Genomic DNA, 14,899 nt, shown 5'->3' with positions numbered 1-14,899 from the left:
TGTTCCAGGATAGTCAAGGCTACACAGAGAAACCCTGTCTCAAAAACCAACCAACCAACCAACCAAACAAACAAACAAACAAAAAAGAGTAAGTAAGGAGATATGAACTCTAATAAATCTGAGTGGATTCAACTGAGAGTGATAATTGTTATTACTAATAATAAGAAAAATACAACTTAAATTAGTTGTTTATAGTTTTTCTGAAGGAACAGGATCCTATCCCAGCTAGTTTTGTAACTGTACCCTGTAATCTTTGTTATATATTAAACTACTTATGTACTATAGTATATATGAATTCAAGTATACTGATCAATAGTGTTCTCTAAATTAATGACTCGAAACAATTAAAAAGCTCAGTAAAATATGTTAAATAACAGTATAGCTAGTGATTTTTGCCTCCTCAGCCCCAAACACTATTTATTATATTATAAAATATCATTGCATTTTCTTTAGGAATCAATAGTAGTAACCAGTAGTGATGCACAACTTCAGTCTCAGTACAGTGGAGGCAGAGGTAGGAGGATCTCTTTGAGTTTGAGGTCTGCCTGGTCTCACAGTGAGTTCCAGGACAGCCAGGACTAAAGAGAGAGACCCTGTGTCAAAAAATAAAAAATCAATACTAGTAAATGAACTTGAATTGATGCCACTAATAGTTACATAATTCATTATGTTGCAATTTAACTGCAATCGTAAAACCAGTAAATAAATAATATTTTTCCAAATATCAGTCACCTTTTTGTTGCAAAGCTTAAAAAACAAACCAAACATATTTTACAATCTTAATGAGGGTAGTTTTAAGGTGATATCTTAGAAACAAGTAGAAATTATTATTTTTTTATATTTTATTTTTTTTTATTTTACAATACTATTCAGTTCTACATAACAGCCATGGATTCCCTTGTTCTCCCCGTTCCTGCCTCCCTTCCCTTCCCCACAGCCCACCCCCCATTCCCACCTCCTCCAGAGCAAGGCCTCCCCTGAGAAAACTAAGTACACTGGAAATACCTTTCAGTAGCTGTAGACCTTTTCCATTTTTATAACTTTTCCTCAATGAAGTATGTGTATAGTGGGGGGTAATATGTCAATTTTAAATTTAAAAAAAGAAACACAGTTCTATTTCTTTCCATCCTTTCCCTGTTCTCCATCTTCCTTCTTCATGCACCACTTCTTTCCTCTAGTTTTCTTCTTTTTCCCAATAGAAAATAAAGTTGAAACCTAAACAGAAAATTTGTAGGTCTGTCTCTAGTTTGTCCTTGTTTTATTTATTCTTCTTTCATACAATACATCCTGACCACAGCCTCTACTCCCTCCACTCTCCCAGCACTTCCCTCTTCCCCAGAACCACTGCTCCTCTATTTCCCTTCAGAAAGGAACAGACCTCACAGGGATATCAACTGAATACAGCATAGCAAAATGCAATGAGACTAGATACAAACTCTCATATCAGGACTGGACAAGGCAACCCAGTAGGAGGAAAAGAGTCCCAAAAGCAGGCAAAAGAGTAAGAGATACCACTGCTCCCACTGTTTCATTGCAGAATATTGAACTATGTAAAGATGTGTTTAATTTGTTTATGTTGTGGAATATTTATGTAAAGATGGGTTGCATTTGCTTAATTATGTAAAGATGTGTAGCTGTTTTACTTTACCTGCCTACGGTGCTTGATTGGTCTAATAAAAAGCTGAATGGCCAATTGCAAGGGTGGAGGTATAGGCAGAACTTCCAGGTAGGAAGAGTAAGTAGGAGGAGGAATTTATGCTCAGGGAAGAAAGAAAAAGGGATTCCAGGGAGGTGTCAGGGGCCAGACAGACAGACATGGAGGAAGCAGGAAATAGGACATACAAAATGAGAGAAAGGTAAAAAGCTCTGAGGCAAATTGTAGATGAATAGAAGCAGGTTAAATTAAGTCAAAAGAGCTAGTGGGACAGGCATAAGATACGGCTGAGCACTCATAATTAATAAGAAGTCTCCATGTCTTTATTTGGTAGCTAGCTGGTGGAACAAAGAAAATGCCTTTGACACTGTTAGTAGTTCATAAAATCCCCAAGCTAAACAATTACAACATATATGCAGAGGATCCAGCACAGACGCTTGTAGGCTCCATGATTGCCGCTTCAGTGTCTGTAAGCCCCTATGAGCCCTGCTTACTTGATTCTGTGGGCTATTTTCTTCTGGTGTCCTGGATTCCTCTGGCTGCTTACAGTCCTTCCTCCTCCTCTTCTGCTGGGTTCTCTGAGCTCTGCTTAATGTTTGGTCATGGATCTCTGCATCTCTGATGATGATTGGGCTAGGCACTGATCTATGAGTATAACAGAATATCATTAGTAATCATTTCATTAACTTTTTTAATCTTTATTTAAACAAACAAGCAAATAGACAAATCCAAAAATGTTTGCTCAGAAATGATATAACTTCTAGTTCTTGCTTGAACTTTAATTTTTCCTTAATATTTCAAAAGAATAGATGATTTACTGTTAAGATGCTTCCTGCCTTTAGGTTAGGTAAAAGAGACTATTTCACACCAAAGTTGAGTCAGAAAACCACATTCATCATTCTTGTGTATACCAGAATATTTCTACATTTTGTATTCTACTATTCTTATATAAGTGCCATAAAACATTGGTACATAGCACATATTGGCATGTAGTAGATGCACTGTCAGTATTTGATGAACACATTTTAATGTTTTATTTCATGTAATTAAGTATTAGTCATATGCTAAACTTTTGGGGGGAAGGGGGTTCAAGACAGGGTTTCTCTGTGTAGTTTTTGTGCCTGTCCTGACTCTTGCTCTGTAGACCAGGCTGGCCTCGAACTCACAGAGATCCACCTGCCTCTGCCTCCTGAGTGCTGGGATTAAAGGCGTGTGCCACTACCGCCTGATTATATGCTAAACTTTTATGCCTTTCCTATAAGCTGTGACATAATATAGTTTGCTTTTTCAGAATCAATTTCATAAGGTATTAATTAAAGCTATTAATAGTGTATGTAACTACAACACTGTGGCAAGTGCAGGGACCCATTACTATAATGAAATACTCCTATGACCTTCCAAGTCAAAAGCTTTGTCTTACCTAGAAAGGGAACTGTGACCAAGAAGCACTCTCGTTGGTGTTCTATCATGTAGTGGGTGCTGGAACTGGTATTTGTACCTAGGGTGAATCCTAAAACTCATACTTTCAGAGGACTGTACCTGTATGTGTGCGTCTTAAAACTCAGTTACATGTCACCAGTGTTTGTAGTTTAGATGTTACTTGGTTTTTAGTTTACTTTTCCCCTAGTATTGCTTCTCCTCCTTTCCTTCCTTTTGTTCTCGCCTCTCTCATTCCATGTTCTTTTCTTAAATTTTAAAATAAACACAGAACTTATTTTTTTTAAGACAGGATCTCACTATGTAGCCACTGCTTCTGGCTTCCGAGTGCTGTGATTAAAGGCGTGTGCCATCATGACCAACAATATTGTGTTCTTATATTTTTAGGAACTGTGATACAGGAAGGGTGTAATACAAAGTTCTTTTCAAGTGAACTGTTCATTCTCTCTTCTAAAGTATCCTATTTAAAGAATAAGTCCAATAATTATATTCAGCTCAAAGAGTTAAAAAATAATGTACCTAGTAATTAATTTTCAATTTATTAATTTTTCAATACCTTTCATAAAGACTTTTCTGCAAGTCTCTAATTTCATCACTATAGAAAAATATAAAATAGGTAAATTAAAATTATAGCAATCTAGAATTGACACAAGTAAACTGATTTTTCCCTTAGAAAAATACTCAAAGGGACAAATATTTTTATTTTAAAAATTTTTTATTGCTTCTTTTATTTTTTTGAGATTATAATATATCATATCATTTCTTGCTTTTCTGTTCTTACCCCAAACCCTCCCATATATCTCTGCTTGCTCTCTTTCAAGTTCATAGCCTTTTTTTCATTGTCATCGCATATATATATATATATATATATATATATATATATATATATATTCCTAAATACAGCTTGATCAGTTTGTATGATGTTTATGTTTTCAGGGCTAGCCACTTGGTATTGCCTAACCCATTGGTGTGCTCTTCCCTGGAGAAGACTATTCCTCCCACTCTCAGTATTTTGTAGTTGCATATATTCCTCTGTGTAGAGCTAAGTCTTGTGGTCTTTCTCCTATCTACTTTAGCATTTCTATTGTTGTGGCCTTGTTCAGTTCATGGTTTGGCAGTCATGTTGGTGATACTTTATGGGTGTAACTTCTGACATTACTAGAAGACACAATCTCACAGCCAACATCCTGTTTCTCTGGCTCTTAGAATCCTTCTCCTCTTCCTTCTGTGGTGTTCCTGAGCCTTAAGTGTGGGAGGGTTTTTTTGTTGTTGTTGTTGTGTTTTGTTTTTAGATGTATCCATTGGGACTGGGCTCCAGAACTCTGCATTGTGATTGGTTGTGATTTTCTGTAATGGTCTCTGTCCCTTGAAAAGAGAAGTTTGCTTGCTCTCATGATGCCAGCAGTTGTCATGAAAGCTTCCATAGAGGGAAGCAGCCATCCATCCTACTCAGATGTGACGCCTATGAACAACAGAATAGCATGGTAACTCTCAAGAGTGCTGTAGTTACAAATTATAGAATTTGATATGTTGCATTTTTGGGGGGAAAATTTCAGATCTGAATAATATGCAAGTATTTTATAAACTTTTGTTGAGTTAAAATTATGTTTTTGTTGGGTGATGGCACGCCTTTAGTCCCAGCACTCAGGAGGCAGAGGCAGGTGGATTTCTGTGAGTTTGAGGCCAGCCTGGTCTACAGAGTGAGTTCCAGAACAGCCAAGGCTGTTACACAGTGAAACCCTATCTTAAAAAAACTAACAAAAATGTTTCTGCACATTATATTGTAAAATGAAATTGGTATTTTTATTGCAAAGTCAAAAAATTTTAAATGAATCATTTATAAATTTATAATTCTAATTATTTTATTTTTGTTTTGTTTCAGATCTAGTCTTACTATAGCCTAGCTTTGAATTTATAATTATTCCACCTCAGTATCCTGAGGGTTAGGGTTGTATGTACCTGCCATCTGCTTAGCCTTCCTTTCTTTCTTTCTTTCTTTCTTTCTTTCTTTCTTTCTTTCTTTCTTTCTTTCTTTCTTTCTTTCTTTCTTTCTTTCTTCTCTCTCTCTCTCTCTCTCTCTCTCTCTCTCTCTCTCTCTCTCTCTCTCTCTCTCTCTCTTTCTTTCTTTCTTTTTTGGTTTTTCGAGACAGGGTTTCTCTGTTTAGCTTTGCGCCTTTCCTGGAACTCACTTGGTAGCCCAGGCTAGCCTCAAACTCACAGAGATCCACCTGGCTCTGCCTCCCAAGTGCTGGGATTAAAGGTGTGCGACACCACCGTCCGGCATCTTTTGTTCTTTCTTAACCTCACTTTCTCTTTATAACTTTTCTCCTCCCTCCTCTTTTCTACCTTCACTATCAGATTTTTACCTGTAACAGCTCCTTCATGTTTCTCTGCTTCTCTCCCCCATTTAGTTTATATCCTTGAGTATCACAAGCAGTAGTTTGGTCTGTAATATATAAAATGTGTCACTCAATCAATTTCCTCACAGATTTTAAACTAGGATTCCTGATTAAAGATATGGTCATTTTTTTCTTTGTAAAACATAAGGAACCAGCAGAAATACCAGTGACTTCTCAGGTTCTTCTAGTGGTTGGGGTAGTGTCCTCAGCAGCCATTCTTATTCTGTTTAAGAATTTTGACTGTGTGTGTGTGTGTGTGTAGTCAGAAAAAAATCTTTCAAGTTTTATTTTTAGACCAATCAGTTTGTCTCTTTCTCCTTCACTCCCTTTTCCCTCTCCACCTTTCTTTCATTTTCTCCCAGATCCTCTCCACCCTTTTACTCTTCTCTCTCCCCTTTCCTCTCTTCCTGTCATTATATTTTGTAGTAAGTACAATCCCTCCCTTGGTAGTTAGTATATAAATGTATTTTTGTATTAAAATAAGCTCTTACCATACCTGGTGGTTACTCATTAATGAATTGGTATTTCTTTCTTTCTAGATTGAAGTATTGAGAATTAACCTCCAAACTATTATAACTAATATATTATAAATATAGTCACTTGTAGCTGTTAGTACTTAGACAGTTATTAACAGAAAGATAGTGGATATAATTGAAATACTATCAGTTCAGAGAAAGATAGACCTAATAAAAACGCATTTCTCCCCAGGAGGCCACTTTTAATCTCTCTAAACCTTTATTTTCCTTCCTTTAAAAAAAAATGTGTCTAGCTCGAAGTCATGGTACAGGCCTATACCTGTACCATGACCATGATCATAGTAGGGCTGGAAAGATGGATCAACAGTCAAGAGTGCATCTAACTACTCGGGAGATTGAAGCATGAGGATCAAATATTAAGGCCACCTACACTATAGGGATAGGTCAAAATCAGCTCAAATAACTACTCAAAAAGTAAGAAGAAGGGACTCAGATGGTAGCTCAGTGGTAGAATACTTACCTAGCATATGCAAAGTCCTTAGTTCAATTCTTAGAATGACAGAAAGGCAGGGAAAGGGGGTGGGGAACAGCAAAGGGGGGAGGGTTGGAAGGAGTTGATGATGTTATACATAGGAATAATTATAATCGCAGTAGCTGTCCACAATGCCAGGCACTGGTGAGTGTTCACATGCATCAATCCTTAAAACAGCTAATGAGACTATATCAGTCAATGTGGATTGGTGGAAAAAATTAAAATAAAAAGCATATGATTAGACATTGGAGCCCTTTTTATTATTCTGCTGTACTGCTCTTGCCTCCCTTTGAATAAAGATAGAAAGAAATCATGTTGACTGTTTCTTGCATTTCATTTCACAGTCTTTGAAGTAATTTATAGGAAAAAGTGGCTAGGAACCTCTTTTTCAGGATATCAGATTTGTAGGGAATATGTATAGATTACATCTCCTTATGTAATTGCTCTGCTTTCTTCAAATGAGACTAGTTACTAGTTTAACATTTGCAAGCTTTTCTTCCTGAATTGAAAATGATCATAGTCGGGCTGGAAAGATGGACCAACAGTCAAGAGTGCATCTTGATTTTGCAGAAGACCTGCATTTGGTTCCCAGCACTATGTAAAAGAGCTCACAGCTACCTGTAACTCTAGCTTCAGCAGAGCTGGTGCCTTCTTTTGGCCTCTTCAGGCAACTCCCCTAACATGCACATATCCCCCACATAGACAACACATGCATACACATGATTAAAAGTGAAATAAATCTTTTATTTTTAAAAAATGATCATAATACATATAATTCAGTTTTCAGTTGTTACTAGATCATTCCTTAATTATTCTCTTATTTCCCAAGATAATGAAATGAATGTACTGAAAGGGCACTTCATTCTGGCTACTTCTAGGAACAGGAAAGCACTGTTCTCAAAAGAGAAAGTATGATAAATAACATTTGCTTGACTCAAAACTGGTATATTCCCTACATCTACTACTCTTAGTATGATGCAATAAAAAAGAACTTCAGGAAATTTTTGTATAGATTGGGTAGGATGGTGCATGGTTGTGTGGCTGAGTGGACAAGCAATCTAAGGCCCCAGGTCCATCATTACATGTGTTCCACAAAGGCCAGAACACATTTACATTCAATTCCTGCCCCACTTATTTAGATACCAATGAGAGTTTTCTTTAGTTCTTGTACATCTGTTTTTTCATTGGGTTATTTGCTTAGTTTCTTTTTTTGTTACTTAATTATTGTACTTAGGCTATTCCTTATGCATTTGGCCCTCTATATTTCAAGTTCCATATCCACATACATAGATTAAATTGACCATAAAATGGAAAATTTTTTTCTTAAATTACATGTTTTTCTTATTATTTTCTAAACAATGCAATTAAACAACTATTTATATAGCAGCTACATTGTACATATTACAAATAATGTAGAGATGACAAAGTATACAGAAAGATTGTATATTATATGCAATTGTTTTGAATATGTATATGTATTATGTGCAAATTGTAGCTGTTTTATGTAATAGGCTTGAACATCCTTGGATTTGGGTGTTCTTGAGTGCTTTTCATACTAATCCCTCTTGGATCTCAAGTGACAGCTGTACATCTCTGAACTTGAAGCAGTTGAAGAATATATATGAAATATTTTGTTCTCTCTTACCCATGCTTCTCCTTCCATTTGTTCTCCTCCCTCATGGACACAGATCTTACGATGTAACCTAGGCTGGCCTACAACTCATTATCTTCTTGCCTCAGTGAGTACTGGGATTTAGAGACACTTACCAATCTGCTTTTGTATATGTCTTTTTTTTTTATTTTCAGAAAAATTTAAATGACATGGCTTATAAAGGCTTTGGAAAATATTTTTAAAGATAATTTTATAACTCTAGTTTTCTAACCTAAGTACTGGCATGCTCTTTTCATTCTTAATTATAGTATTCATTTTGCTGTTAATGCTTGCTTTTAATATACTGTTAATATGCTTGCTTCTATCTTCCTCATAGTTTTGATTTTCCATTTTTATTTTATCATCTTATAATTTGATACTTTCATATTGGATATTTTGCTATGAATAAGCTTTCCTTAGTTTGTTTTTTGATGTCATGATAAACACCACAAGATCAAAAGCAGCTTGGGGAAGAAAGTATTTATTTCCTCTTACAGCTTATAGTTCATTCTGAAGGGGAGTGAAGATAGGAACTCCAGGCGAGAAGTAAAGCAGAGGTCATGGAAAAACTCTGCTTACTGGCTTGCTCTTCATGGCCTGCCCAGCCTGCCCTCCTATAAAACCTAGGACTACCTGCCCAGGGATGATACTGCCCACAGTGGGTAGACTCCCACATCAACTTTTTAAAATTTTATTTTATTTTATTTTACAATATAATTTAATTCTACATATCAGCCACGGATTCCCTTGTTCCCCCCCATCCCATGCCCCTCCCCTTCCCCCCAGCCCACCCCCCATTCCTATCTCCTCCAGGGCAAAAACTCCCCCGAGGGTTGAGATCAACCTGGTAGACTCAGTCCAGGCAAGTCCAGGACTGCTACTCCCACATCAAATGTAATTGAAAAAATATCCAACAGACCAGCTCGCAGGCCAATTTGATGGAGGCATCTTCTCAATTGAGCTTCCCTCTTCCCAAGTGCCTCTAGCTTGTGTCAAGTTGACAAAAACAAACAAACAAAAAAGCTAGTTCAAGTAAATTGTAAGTTATAAGTAAAATAAACCTACACTTTAACTGCACAACTAACTTTATTTTAAATGAGTAGGGGTCTGTGTACTGAAAGAGCTTACAGAATTAATTTTGCTAGCATATTATGAAAAGGTTTATAGCTCAGTTAAAGTAGGGTAATTGTTGTTTCTTTTAAAAAGTCCCTTGGAATACTTTTTGCCAGCGATAGTAATTCATAACTTTATTTGAAGTCAGGTGATCATAGAACCATCTCTGAAACCCTGATAAGTAAGCTCTCCTCTTTAGAAAAATAAATTCATATGTGATCTCCCCCAGTCTAGTGTCACAATCCATTTCATAGGTTCACAACCCTCTAACTTCACTGATCTTCATGTTTAGAGCTAGTATCTTAGACTGCGAGATGGGGACTAAAAGTTATTGACTATAAATTATGTTAGATATGTGAACTCCAACATAATGTTTCTAGAGATTTCTTTCCATTGCTTAATGCTGCCACATAATCAACTGAAAATTATCATCACTTCTTTTTTTCCTGTCCAAAATTATACTTTATCTTGTAAATTCTGTTGCTTGAGTAGTAGTATTCCTTAAACCTCTGTCTAATGTTAAAGATACTACAGCTTATATATGTTCAGGACTTACCAATGTTAGTATTAAATTGGAAACAGTATACAGCTAAACTAAAACAAATTTCTAGGACATGATTTTTGTTTTGTTTTGTTGAGATAGAGTCTCACTGTATAGTTCTGACTGACCTGGAACTTGCTTTGGAGCCTATATTGGCTTTGAACTCAAAGAAGTCTGCCTGCTTCTGCCTTTGAGTGCTGGGATTAAAGGTGTGCACTACCATGTGTGGTGCTGGGACATTATTTTTATGTGTTAATTTTTTTCCTTGGGATGAAAATGATTCGTAATTCAACCTTGAACATACTAGTATGGAGGGAGAAACAGAAATAAAAAATGGCTTATTATTTGTCTAGTAAAAAGTATTCTTAAAATACTGTTATAAACATACTAAATGAAAATTTCTTGTAATTATGAGGTGGAACAGCTTAGTAACTAGAATTGTGTCTTAAAATCCCTAGCTTCATTTTTTTGCCCCAAAGTGAACACAATTTGATATTGCTACATAAAGGCATATCACTTCTAGGGCAGTGCTTGAAGCTCTGTCTACAAAATCGAGACAGGAAGAGGTTTCTAGTTCCATAGAAAGAGATGAGTAATCTGAGCACTTACAACTAAATGTGGTCTTTCTCTTTATTAGGCATTTGGGCCTGGACTTGGTGCCTCGGAAAGACTTTGAAGTAGTGGATTCAGACCAGATTAGTGTCTCGGATCTCTACAAAATGGTAAGAAATCTTAACAGGGAATGGATTGTTCCTTTACAGCTCATTTTTCTCCTTTGTTTTCCCTGATAATGTTGTAAATTGTATGTTTTTTAAAGCAACATTTAAAAAACTGTCCTTTTGCTTCTGTCTCTGTATTTAAGAAACAACTAATTTTACTTTGATGTCACACTTTCCAAGTGTAAATACAAAGCAGAGATACTGAGTTCACTATACTTTGTAGGGGTTACTTCTCTGTTAATTTTGCTCTGTTGGTTTTTCTACCACTTGTGGTAGTTAATAACATTATATACCCCTGTCTCCTTTTATAATGAAAAGATGACTAACATAGCAAAGAATCAGTTGTTAGTTAGAACAATGATTGAAAAAAAGTGATTGAACTTGAAAATAATATGCTAATCTTTCTAGAGACATGATGTTGTTAAGAAGCATTTCAGGGTCCTGCTGTCAATCACCATCCTCATAGTTTGTATATATGGTTTATAAACAGAAAATGGAACTCAAGTACTCTTAACATACAGGGGGTTCCATTCTTGGGATGAATATTGTGGATAATAAAGCCTATAAATATCTGGCAGATCCTTAGATGTATATTGTTTATTATAAAAATATACTGAACAAATAAAATTGGCCTCTATTTAATGTAATTTTTTCTAGTTATGATACTGAATTATAAACTCAGACTAAAGGATACTCAATAAAAATGATGAGCCTTAAATCCCTGTCATATTATTTAGTAGTTGTGTGACATAGTTATTTAACCACTTCTAACAATAGACCATGTATTGCTGTATAATACCTAAGTCATATAATAATTATAGAAATATGACATTGTGTTATAACTGTGTATTACATTTTGGGCATAAAATAAAAACATCAATAGATCTAAGTAACCATTTTAATGAAAAAATCTATAGGGTTGACTGATAAACACAATTATATTTTACACGCTGGATAATAAGTAAAAAAAAACTCACAACATTATGATGTAAAATACATTAGAAACTTAAGGTGAGAAGTTCAGACTAAGGAACTTCATTTTTAAGAGTTTGTAGTGATTCGGAATATATGATGAAAACCTGCAAATTTTAGAAACTTAAGAAAATGAAATACTTTTATTTAGTATAGTACTGATTAGTGCTATCATGAACCTATGTTAGAAGCTCTTAGTGGATACATCACAAATAATTACCCTTGCATGTACTGCACAGCATAAATAAGGTGTATGCTGATGTTATTAGAATTAATGATTGGTGTTCTGGAGACTAGAAAAGCTAAGGAAGGAACTTCCAAAAATGGCACACAACATAAGGAAATGGCAGTTCCAGGAAATGTGAAATAATTTTGGCTAAGAAAGAGTCAGCACAGGCTGGCCTCGAACTCGTGATCCTCCTACCTCTGCCTCCTTCAGCAAATCCTACCGGCGTGCGCCACTACCAGCGGCCCTACTCTGGTGATGGGATGGTCAAACACCCTTATAGTTGTGCCAGAAACCCCATCCAAGGACTGAGGAATCTGAATGCAGACATCTATGGCTAGGCCCCGGGTGGAGCGCTGGGAGTCTAATTAGCAAGAAAGAGGAGGGTTTATATGAGCAAGAATTGTTGAAACCAAGGTTGGATAAAGCACAGGGACAAATAGCCAAACGAATGGAAACACATGAACTATGAACCAAAGGCTGAGGGGCCCCCAACTGGATCAGGCCCTCTGAACTATCTGGTGAGACAGTTGATTGGCTTGATCTGTTTGGGAGGCATCTAGGCAGTGGTACCAGGTCCTGGGCTCGCTGCATGAGATAGCTGTTTGAAACCTGGGACTTATACAGGGACGCTTGGCTCAATCTGGGAGGAGGGGACTGGACCTTCCTGGACTGAGTCTATCAGGTCGATCTCAGTCCTTGGGGGTGGCCTTGATCTGGAGGAGGTGGGAATGGAGGGTGTGCTGGGGGGAAGGGAAGGGGACAGGAAGTGGGAGAACAAGGGAATCTGTGGCTGTTATGTAGAACTGAATAGTATTGTAAAATAAAAGAAAAAAAATAAACAGGATAAAAAAAAGAATATAGGGGGAAAATATGATATTTTATTTGTGCTGAAATGTAATTTTATTTGTATGTTAATAAAGTTGCCTTGAGAAAAAAAAAAGAGTCAGGAGCCAAATTGTGAAGAGCTTTGTAGGCCCCAAATTAAATTCTCTCCAGAGGTCTGATAGAACATGATAATGACATGGTAAGTTTTTCAGATCATAAAATGAAACCACAGAGAAGTCATTTAAGTAAGAGACCTTAATTTCAGTAGTTTAGACTGGAGCCAGGACAGTAGAAGTGGTAAGAAGGTGTTCAATATTGAATATACTTTGGCATTAGAGCCAGTTATTGATAAATTGAATTGGTATGCACATGTACAGGAAAGAGAGATCAAAGAACAGTGACTCCTGTGTTTGATCTGCCCAGATGATAAAAGTACAATGGGAAACTATACTGGAGAATCAGCTTTGGGGGTAAGCAATGGGCGACCAAGAATACTGTATATTTTGTTTTCAAGTTTATTGTATCTTCCAAACTTCAAAAAATTGTATTTAAAGTCTGTGGTTCAGGAGTAAAGCTTAGCTATAGTAATTTTAGCATCATCAGGAAAACTATCTATATTTGAAGCTCAGCAAGAGGATTGCTTTCTTTTCTCAGCAAGAGGATTTCTACAGTGAAACCCAGTGATAACAGATCCCACAAAGAACTTTTGGATAGCCATACATGAATGAACAAAAATCTCTACATAAAAATTAGAGAACAGCGCAAGTAATGTATGGAAGATCTAAGTAGGAGAAAACGGTGATTGTTGCCTACAAAGAAAAAGGAGAAAACATACAGAAAGAGTACAATAATCCACACAGCTTTTAAAAATTTAAACCAGCTGCATGGTGGTAACACATGCCTTTAATCCAAACACTTGGTAGACAGAGGCAGATGGATCTCTGAGTTTGAGGCTAGCCTGATAGATAGATAGAATGAGTTCCAGGACATCCAGGCCTACACAGAGAAACTCTGTATTGAAAAACTAAAAAAAAAAAAAAAACTAAAAAAAAAAAAAAAAAAGAAAGAAAGAAAAGAAAAGAAAAACATTACATCAAGATCATTAGAATAAATATGACACAGAAGGAAGAGAAAAATCTTCCTGACTTATCCCCAAGTGGGACAACACAACTCCTGAGCCCAAGGCTCAGGGAGTAATTGTGAAAGAGGGTGTGAAGAAAAGAGAGAACAGGGAGAACTGCTTTGACAACATGAGGAGGATGTTGCTCCATGAACTCTCAACAGCTGTAATTACTTGTACAAGACCCACACAAGACCATACAAGTCAGCATACCAGAATGGTTGAACAAAGAACTTATGAACTTCTACCCCTAGTTTAGAAGCTACAGGCAATTGTGGAAATGAGAATCATGTCCCCTAACAATCTAGATTGCCCATGCCCAAGTGGTCAGTTCTGTTCCCATGTGCATATGGGCAACAATAACTAGACTCAATAGGATATGAATATGTGTGCACACACAAAACAACAGTAATTATAGTAGAAGAGGACATAAATTTGCAGACATCATAATAAGATGGAAAAGGATAAGGTAGATGGCTTCTCTTCCAGAGGACTCAGTTTTTATTCTGGCACCTTCCAGAGTAACTCCAACTCCCAGAGATTTGATGCCTCTGGTCTCCACAGGCACCTGCACTCACATGCACATTCCTTCATGCAGACACATATGCCTTCACATGTAAAATAATGAAAAAGAAATCTTAAGAAAAAAGTAGGAGAAGCTACAAAGATGAGAGATTTAATCTCAGTATAATGGGATTAATGGACTTTCAAATGGAAAAACAGACACAAAGGCATGGAGAGGGGGAGGGGAGAGACTCTTTTCAAGATAGTACTGAAGATTAAATTATTCCTTCAAAATGGAGTAGAAAAGGAGTGGGGGATGGGAGGATGGGAGGATGGGAGGAGACCAAAGGTACTATGTGCTATCCAAATGGAGCCTGTCCCAAATGAAATGGGCAAAGAATTATGATGCAGTCAGGATAAGGAAGTCCCAAGGTATCATTTGTACAAGTATTTAAGAGAAAAACTGTTGAGAACTGGTTCACATTAGATGAGAAGAAAGTAACCAGGAAGATTATCTGTAGAAGAAAAACAATTATCTGATAACCTTAATTTTTCTAGAGCATGTAATTGGAAGATATTTTATAGAGCTATTGGAGGACATAGGAAAAGACCCTTTACAATTGGTACTTCCTATCTGTAGGTTCCATATCTGAGGATTTTTTTTTTACCAACTTCTATTATAAAATATTCAGGAAAAAAGTTATGTTACAATTGGTACTTCCTATCT

At 36.4% G+C, this 14,899-nt stretch overlaps 1 protein-coding gene across 15 annotated transcripts in view; it reads left to right on the top strand.

The window, feature by feature from the left end:
* Dock3 (dedicator of cytokinesis 3) overlaps positions 1-14,899 on the top strand; it is a 351,959-nt gene that overhangs the window by 145,017 nt on the left and 192,043 nt on the right. For all 15 annotated transcript variants that reach the window (XM_076575472.1, XM_076575468.1, XM_076575464.1 and 12 more), the window contains one exon: positions 10,441-10,525. In XM_076575472.1, coding sequence (XP_076431587.1) covers positions 10,441-10,525 — 85 coding nt within the window. The remainder of the gene's footprint in view (positions 1-10,440; positions 10,526-14,899) is intronic.

Source organism: Peromyscus maniculatus, chromosome 7 (assembly GCF_049852395.1).
Source record: "Peromyscus maniculatus bairdii isolate BWxNUB_F1_BW_parent chromosome 7, HU_Pman_BW_mat_3.1, whole genome shotgun sequence".
Lineage (NCBI taxonomy): Eukaryota > Metazoa > Chordata > Mammalia > Rodentia > Cricetidae > Peromyscus > Peromyscus maniculatus.
This window is presented reverse-complemented; position numbering and strand designations above follow the sequence as displayed.